At 41.2% G+C, this 8,832-nt stretch overlaps 2 protein-coding genes across 3 annotated transcripts; both read left to right on the forward strand.

The window, feature by feature from the left end:
• The first annotated feature begins 5,020 nt into the window (after window positions 1-5,020).
• Window positions 5,021-7,305, forward strand: LOC125248430. 2 transcript variants are annotated; one of them, XR_007180307.1, is made up of 4 exons: window positions 5,021-5,768; window positions 6,352-6,635; window positions 6,742-7,074; window positions 7,275-7,305. XR_007180307.1 is itself a non-coding variant. In XM_048160298.1 (3 exons), exons 1-3 carry the CDS (start codon window positions 5,455-5,457, stop codon window positions 6,849-6,851), a joined length of 708 nt encoding a protein of 235 aa, XP_048016255.1. In that variant the 5' UTR covers window positions 5,021-5,454; the 3' UTR covers window positions 6,852-7,253. The 2 variants fall into 2 exon arrangements, 1 of the variants encoding a protein (XP_048016255.1); XM_048160298.1 differs by lacking the exon at window positions 7,275-7,305 and having other exon boundaries at window positions 6,742-7,253.
• A 3-nt stretch (window positions 7,306-7,308) lies between these two features.
• On the forward strand, window positions 7,309-8,489 carry LOC125248429. The gene is made up of 3 exons (XM_048160297.1): window positions 7,309-7,693; window positions 7,813-7,967; window positions 8,095-8,489. The coding sequence occupies exons 1-3, from the start codon at window positions 7,310-7,312 to the stop codon at window positions 8,345-8,347; spliced, it is 792 nt and encodes a 263-aa protein (XP_048016254.1). The 5' UTR covers window position 7,309; the 3' UTR covers window positions 8,348-8,489.
• Window positions 8,490-8,832: the final 343 nt, after the last annotated feature.

Below are 8,832 nucleotides of genomic sequence, written 5' to 3' on the forward strand. Positions count from 1 at the left end.
GGAGTTTGTGTTCCTTGCCGCTGTCGCCTTTGGCTTGCTTAGTTGGGGACACTTGACATTTGATATTTAATAGTATTCTTGACATTTATTCAACAGTGCTTTGATCTGCCTGCATTGACACTACTATTTAAGAGCTGCTGTGCAGCCAAATTATGTACCAGTTATCAATGTAAAGCTGCTTTGACACAATCTGCATTGTAAAAAGCGCTATATAAATAAAGGTGACTTGACTTGACTTGACTTGACAAGACTATGCCGACAGGAAGAACCAAAAGCTGGTATGCTTTGACCCTGAAAGCAAATCTGAGGATTTTCCTGTGTTGAAGGAGGATGGAATATGGAAGTATGCGTCCTAAAAGATCAATTGTGACAGTCCTTTGATCTGTTTATGTCCCGATTTGCCACAGCGCATACTTTTTCAGAAAGATAAAATACTGGCTGTAAAACCCGGACACTGTATCGGGAGGAAGAACACATTTTAATGGTCTCCTTTCTCAGCAGAGTTTTTATCTTGTTTTCAATAACCAGACCCTGCTCATGGCTTACCACTGTGGACAGGACCCCCTCTGAGACCCTAATCAAAGGGGGCGAGCAACCCAGCACCGCTTAATTTCCGGGCAGACACTGAGATATGTACTCGCTGGAGACCACTGCGCCCTGAAGCACACAAGGTGGCAGGGTTGGCAGAACGGCCCCCTGTAATGAGGTGTTGACCCCTTCTTCCTGTAGGGGAATGCCCTCATTCAGCCTTCTGTGTCATCGTCCAGTTCAGTTCAGTTCGCATACATTGGTGTCAATGAAGGCAGATCAAAAACATTGTTGCACATTAAGTGTTCCAACTAAGCAAGCCAGAGGTGACAGCGGCAAGGAACCACAGCTGCCCCAAAAGTCCTCTCCCAGCATCAGATTCAAACATTGCTGGTCATCAGAGGCTTTTAACCCTTTGAGTGGTACGGTCCCACATGTGGGATTTTTATTTCTGTGCCCCTGGGCGTACGGTCCCACATATGGGATTTCGAACGTTCAGCGACGTCACATAACTGCCAGATTCAAACTGTGCTTTCGCGCTCTGGCTGCGAGACGGACGCATGCAGCTCTTGTCATATATCACAACCATGCAGTGTTTTCAGCCACATAACGTTTCTTTTAAGGTTTCAGACGTTTAAATACACATAAGCAACATTAAAACAATATATTTAGAGTTTATAAAATACACACTGATGTCAGACATCAGTGGAAGGAGCAATAACAATCCATTCAAATATAATTTGCCGACATTTATTCATATCAGACACACATAATGGGCCCAAGTAACTATAAAGTTTACTCTTACACATATTTGAGGATCGGGATATCAGATAGTTGATGACATGGTAAGCAAGTTTGTGAATATTTTAAATAAACAAGGAAAAACAAAATAATAGCGATCCATCTGTCATACAGTGTTATTGTGGCTGCATTCAGCGCTTGTGACACGCAAGACGCGTTGCTATGGAAACATTAAAGGCAAACGTTCTAAAATAATGGTCGCCTTAAAAAAACTCACTCTGGGGGGACAGTTAGAATATTTTAAACTCACGCTCGAAAGGGTTAAGAACTATATTGAGCCCAATCACTTCCATACTAAAGAAGATCAACGAACCCTTACTAGCCAAATTCTTCAGCTTCAGCTTGTTCTCTTGCTCAATCCTACAAGCTCACCATATCCGCCTCAATTAACACCATCAATCCACTAAAATAGTATAATATTTTAGTGGCAGCTAGAGCCCTCCCGGTCAGTTTCCATCCTTTTATCTTTTTCCATCTGGTGAGGCTTACCCGTCCGACACAGTGAGTCTTGATCTGTCAGGACGGCGGTTTGATCTACCTTGTGTTTGTGTTTGTACCGCTGTTCGTCCAGAACGCATGGCTGTCTTGTATGTCCAGTCTCACGCTACGGTGTGTGGTGTTTGTGTTCGTTCGCCATGTGCTTCGGCACGTGTTGTTGTGGTGTTTGCGTCATGCGGTCAACTGTCTATTGTTGCCCCGCCCTCTTGTTACCCTGTTAACTCATTATTAATCTCACATGTTACTCCTCATTAGCTTCCCTTTATATTCCCTTTGTGTATTTTGTATCGTGCCAGATCATGTTAATGTGTCTTGTTGTTCATGTCTAGTTTTTTTTTTTTTTTGTGCTGTTTCTAGTTATCTAGTCAAACTTTATTTTCTTCAGTTTGAATTTGTTTGGTGCCTTAAGTTATTTCTATGTTGTCTTTTGCTGTGACTAGAGCTCGGTTTAATTTCTAGCTTTATTTAGATTTTTAGTTTTAACCAACTTGATTTAATTTCTTTTTTTCTTTTTTTCCCCCCTTGGTATAATAGTTTTTTCTGGTTATTTATTTTTTGTTTTTATTTATTTTCTCTCGTGGTTTTTGCCTTCAGAATAGTCAGTTTAGTTTTTCTTTTACTTTTTATTTATTTTTTTATTTTTTTCTCTCCAGTCTCCCTGTTTCCCTGGCTGCTGGATTGTGCTCATCTTCTGGCTTCTTCTGGCTTTCCCGCTCCACCTGCCATCTCTGCCCATTGCTCCCCTGTCTCGTTTGCCATCATCCTTGACCTCCTGAGCTGCAGACTTCTCTTGGTTAGGCATTTAAGTTCCATGGACTGTGTCTTGCTACCGGCCGTCATTGACTGTGGACATTATCCAGTCTAGCCCTTGCTGCTATTTTGTTACTCCTTGATCTGTTCCCTAATAAACTGTGAATTACCCTGCAAACTGAATTCTCTTCTTTCTGAACCCTAACATGATCTCCCGTCAGATGCAGCAAGAGCCCTCCCCATCAGCTTCCATCTTGTTATCCTTCCCCGTCCGGCGAGGCTCACCCGTCCAATGCAATGAGCATTGGTCTCCTGGAGCCTTGGTCTCCAAATCGGACATGCAAGAGCCTCCCGGTCAAGCCTCTGCACTTTACTTTCTGCTTGTCTGCTAGCGAGGTTTCCCCATCCACTCCCCGTCAATCGACCGGTAGGGCCCGTCCACCCTTCAGAGGCAGCATGGACAGCCGGTTGACTTCCTGGTTCTATGATACCACTCCCTCCGAAATATGCAATGGGCTCAGATTGGATAGCTGGCCCAGTGTATTGTGATTCACTGAAGTGCCTAGTGCACGTTGTCCGTAAACGCCACGCACCTTACCATTACGAGCAACGGCGTCAATATTGTTGTATCAATTTGAGCCCAAATTAGACACAGATAGCAGTTATGAAGAAGGTCAAGCAGAACCTCTACAAGAATGGCTTTTAAAGGACGTTTCTGAATGGTAAGTACAGGTGCTGGTCATATAATTAGAATATCGTGAAAAAGTTAATTTTTTTTTATTGTAAATTATTTTTAAAAAAAAGAAACTTTCATTTATACTAGATTCCCTACATGTAAAGTAAAACATTTCAAAGGTTTTTTTTTTTTTTTTTTTTTTTTTTTTAATTTGTTGATTAGAGCGTACAGCTAATGAAAGTCCAAAATCCAGTATCTCAAAATATTAGAATATTTACATTTGAGTTTCATTAGATGACCATCCCTACAGTATAAATTCCGGGTATCTCTTGTTCTTTGAAACCACACTAATGGGGAAGACTGCTGACTTGGCAATGGTCCAGGAGACAATCATTGACACTCTCCACAAAGAGAGTAAGTCACAGATGGTCATTACTGAATGTGGTGGCTGTTTACAGAGTGATGTATCAAAGCATATTAAATGCAAAGTTGACTAGAAGGAAGAAATTGGGTAGGCAAAGGTGCACAAGCAACAGGGATGACCACAAGCTTGAGAATACTGTCAAGTAAAGCCGATTCAAACACTTAGGAGAGCTTCACAATGAGTCAAATGAAGCCGGAGTCAGCACATCAAGAGTCACCACACTCAGACATCTTCAGGAAAAGGACTACCAAGCCACTTCTGAAACAGAAACATCGTCAGAAGCTTCTTACCTGGGCTAAGGAGAAAAAGAACTAGACAGTGAACAGTGGTTGAAAGTCCTCTTTTCAGATAAAAGTAAATTTTGCATTTCATGTTGAAATCATGGTCCCAGAGTCTAAAGGAAGACTGGAGAGGCACAGAATCCAAGCTGCTTGAAGTCTAGTGTGAAGTTTCTGAAGTTAGTAATGATTTGGGGGCCGTGACATCTGCTGGTGTTGGTCCATTATGTTTTATCAAGTGCAAAGTCAATGCAGCCATCTTCCAGGAGATTTTGGAGCACTTTATGCTTCCATCTGCTGACAAGCTTTATGGAGATGCTGATTTCCTTTTCCAGCAGGACTTTAGCACCTGCCCACAGTGCAAAAACCACTTCCAAGTGGTTTGCTGACCATGATATTACTGTGCTTTATTGGCCAGCCAACATGCCTGACCCCTGAATCTATGGGATATTTTCAAGAGAAAGATGAGAAACAGTCGATCCAACAATATACAGATGATCTGAAGGCTCAGTAGTGCCTCAGCAGTGCCACAGGCTGATCACTTCCATGCCACACTTCACTGATGCTGTAATTTGTGCTAGGAGCAAGTCATTTGCTGTAATATGTGCTGCCGACCAAGTATTGAGTGTACAAATGAACATACTTTAAAGAACTTGTACTTTTCTGTTTTGAAAATCCATTTTTTGATTGATCTTAGGAAATATTCTAATATTTTGAGATACTGGATTTTGGACTTTCATGAGCTGTACGCTCTAATCATCAAAAAAAAAAAAAAAAAAAAAAAAAAACTTTTGAAATGTTTTACTTTACATGTAGGGAATCTAGAATATGTGACCCGTCACGGAAACCAGGGACACAAGTCGGCAGCACAACTATCGAGCAAAATGAGAAAGAAGCGTTTTTTTTTCAAAATTGGTGATTTTCGTTTTTTTGCAGAATCTGTTAGTTGAGATCACGAAGAAGCCTCTCTGTGTTTGAGATAGCAGTATTGGTATATTTAAAGGCGTACATTTTGAGGTTCAAATCGGCTTGTTTTTTTCAGAGATTCTAGCACGCAGTAGGGGCGTGTCATTGTCTGTGTGTATTTCCATACTAGAATCGGATACGTCGGCTTTTGTTTCTTTTGTTATTGCCCCGCCCTCCAAGGGAAGCGTGGCTACTTATTTATGCAACGCTCTGACCGGCTCTGATATCAAAATTCAGTGAAGATGGACGCCGCAAAGAATATCGCAGACGAGCTGAACCGTGGCCGTTACACCGAAAATGTTTTGAAGTACTTCTTCGAAAAGCCGGATGATTATGAACAAGCGCTCACTGATTCTGAAGACGATCTGAGCGACGATCAAAGCAGCATAATAAGACTGAATAATATCCCTAATCTGCAACTGAGCGAAGATGAAGACGAGGAAGAATGTATCGGACTGGCGTCAGATGAGTTGGACCGTAAGATATCAGAGGCTATATAGATAGTAACATTTGATGGGGATAAAGACAGAGAAATGGTGAAAATCCGTAACTTTGACTGTAAATGCTGCACGAGGAGAAAAGAGAACTCTCTGCATGGGAGACAGTCATGTAGCCAGAAGCTTTCTCCAGATATTATGTACAACATACGGCTGGATTCTTTAGCTGCGGAAAAAGAGTGGCAGGACATGCAAATTATTGGACATTTAGAGGCAAACAGACGCACAGTGCAAACTTCGGAGATGGTTACATCCACAAAGAAGACCCCGACAAAGAGAAAGTGTGCCCGAACGACTTATTTCATTGGAGGCAACAAGATCTGCAAGAATACTTTTCTGTTTCTTATGGGGTGAGTTTCCATTAACATCAAAGTTTGTCGTTTTGTGTTCATTCTAAGAACACGTACACGCTTTCTCATGTGTCTATTGTTATTAGCTAGCTCAGGACTGTCGTTTTAATTGTAATCATTAGTATCGTATCTCTTGCCAAAAAGCCCCATTACTATAATGGGCTTTTAGATGGTAATGTTAGCATCTGCTATTAATTTGAATAATGCTTCAATTGCTTGAATTGACTGGTGTGAATTACTTAGCCCACGTAAACCTGCCAGTTAGCATTCTTGAATTGAATGTGATGCTAATCATTTTAGCTAGTGGTGGAGGAAGTGCTACATTCTTAACAAGGATTTTCTAACGTAATGGTAAATGTATCAGATTATATTCCTACTTAAGTAAAAGTATCCGTAGCTGTAAAATGTGCGTTATAAGTCAAAAGTAAAAGTATTTATGAAGAGTTTAATGTACAGGATTTTTTTAATCCTTTGACTCAATAATTTGACCTATAATTTGTACAATGCATTCTGATATAGGTGACAAGATGCCTGTTAGCATGATGTTAAACGTTTTTTCCTTTTTTTTCCCTCCTTTTTTCAGCATTGGCAAAGACACCCTGGCTGATATAGTCAAACACTATGAGGAGAATGGCGCAAGACCACGTTTGAGGAAGAAGCACTCACTGCCACGTCCGCCAGCTAGGTTCATCAGGCCTGAGGATATCAACAGAGTTGTGGACTTCATAAAAAACTATGCAGAAGACAATGCCATCATGCTGCCTGGCCGACAGCCTGGGCATAAGGATTGGCATGTGAAGTTGCTGCCAACTCATGTGTCCAAGGCCTCAGTGTGGCGTCTCTACGTGAAGTCTGCTAAGGAGCTTTGTATGTGTAAACATTGATTTAGAATTGAGTGCTTATAATGTGAAATAATGCGAAGCACTATTAGCAATTACAATACAATTAACCATAAGCAATATCTGTTTTTCAGGTGAGCGTGCAGTTTGTAAAACCAGCTTCAAAGCGCTGAGACCGACTTCTCCCACTCATCAAAAGTTGCCGGCCATGCACAGATCTCTGCTGGCAGTGCCAAAGCAATAACGAGCAGCTGATACGAAGTGCAAACCTCCCAGGTGACAGAAAGTCTGAAGCAGTAAAGAAGCAACAAGATCATCTTTCCCTTGTGCAGAAAGAGAGGGCTGTGTACAACGACATGACTGCTGCCTGCAGAAAGATTTGCTCTGGCTCTAACCTGTCTTTTGGACCGTCCCTACCAGCAAGCAAGAAGATTAGGATGCATTACAGTTTTGATTTTGCTCAGCAGGTAATACTTCACACACATTTACTTTACTTTATTAATGTCCCTTAAAGGGCGATTTGGTGCATGAGAATAAGCAGCCTGATAATAGCGCAAATGCAGAATAGCATCAATATAGTAATTTTTATCTTTATTAGACAGTTATGAATATACACAAATTTTATTTAATCTAATCCAAGTTCCCTCTCTCCCTCTGTCTCCAACAGTTACACTTTCCCTCAAACCCTCTCCAGCCGGACCAATGTACTTCCTGACCCCACGGAAATGTGGCCTATTTGGTGTTTCCTGTGAAGGGCTGCAGAAACAGGTGAATTACCTGATTGATGAAGGCATGTCATCTACTAAGGGAAGCAATGAAGTCATCAGCTACATGCATCATTTCTTCGGCAACTTTGGAGTTGGAGAAACAGAGGTGGATCTTCATTGTGACAACTGCAGTGGGCAGAACAAGAACAACTTCATGCTCTGGTACCTTGCCTGGCGGGTTGGACACAAGCTTCACGATAAAATTGAAATCCACTTCCTTATTGCTGGCCACACCAAGTTTTCCCCTGACTGTGGCTTTGGACTCATCAAGCAAGCCTACATGAAGACAAGAGTCAACACATTGGCAGACATCGCTGAGGTACTTTAACTTTACTTTGCTTTAATGACTTCAGTGCTGTTTTCTGTTCTGCTTCAATGAAACATTTAACTGAAGATCTTTTTTTTTTTTTCTTCCTCTCTTCTCTTTTTTGTCATCAGGTTGTGGAAAACAGCTCTCCTGTGAGTCACCTCAATATCCCACAGCTTGTTGGAACGGCAGAGGGCAAAGTTTTAGTCCAGACCTTCGACTGGCAGCAGCATCTGACTCACCACTTCTGTAGACTCCCACAGATCAAGAGTTATCAGCACTTCAGGTACTTATATTGAAACTTTCACATTGTGTACATACAATATAACATAGTAACAACATACACATGGGAGTATTTTATGAGAAAATATTTTGCTATGTTTAAAATGTCTTATGTGCTTATTCTGTCACAGCTTTGATGCCAAGAGACCAGGTGTGGTGCTTGCAAAAACTCACTGTGATGCACAACCTGTCGAATATCAGCTACTGCGGGACGGAGCAGATCTGCCCTCTATCGACGGTATTTCTGTCTTGGCCCCACCTGGACTGAACATTGACAGGCAGACCTATCTGTATGAAAAAATCAGGCCATTCTGTGCAGATGAGGCAAGATACATCACATGCCCAGCGCCAAGGGTCACAACACAGAAGAGACCGCGAATGTAATATCATTGGACTGTGTCACAAAGACCTTTGTCTTATGCTGCTATTACCAAGTAAAAGTGGTACTTTTGGTACATACTTGGATTCATACTCATGCCCTGGAAAGTTTTTTAAAATAAACATACATAGATACAGATCCTTGAAAGTGCTTGAATTTTTTTTGTGCAAGACATTTTCTGGAAGAAATTCCTTATTATTCTCTCCAGTCCGATAATGTGTTATTTCGCCAACACTTCGTGGACTATGCTTGATTTACGTTAGTTACTTGCATTTACGCATTACGTTAAGTGTTTACCACGTGAGTTACTTTGTGTTGTACGTTGCCATGATGTTCACGCATGCACAAAGCTACTACGGTACCTCTGTGTTGGTCTTAATGATCATTCTTTCATTCATTCAACATATATGAAAGTTTCATTTTTAAAAATAATTTACAATAAAAAATTGAACTTTTTCATGATATTCTAATTATATGACCAGCACCTGTA

The sequence above is a fragment of the Megalobrama amblycephala genome, linkage group LG16 (assembly GCF_018812025.1).
Source record: "Megalobrama amblycephala isolate DHTTF-2021 linkage group LG16, ASM1881202v1, whole genome shotgun sequence".
In the NCBI taxonomy this organism is placed as follows: Eukaryota; Metazoa; Chordata; class Actinopteri; order Cypriniformes; family Xenocyprididae; genus Megalobrama; species Megalobrama amblycephala.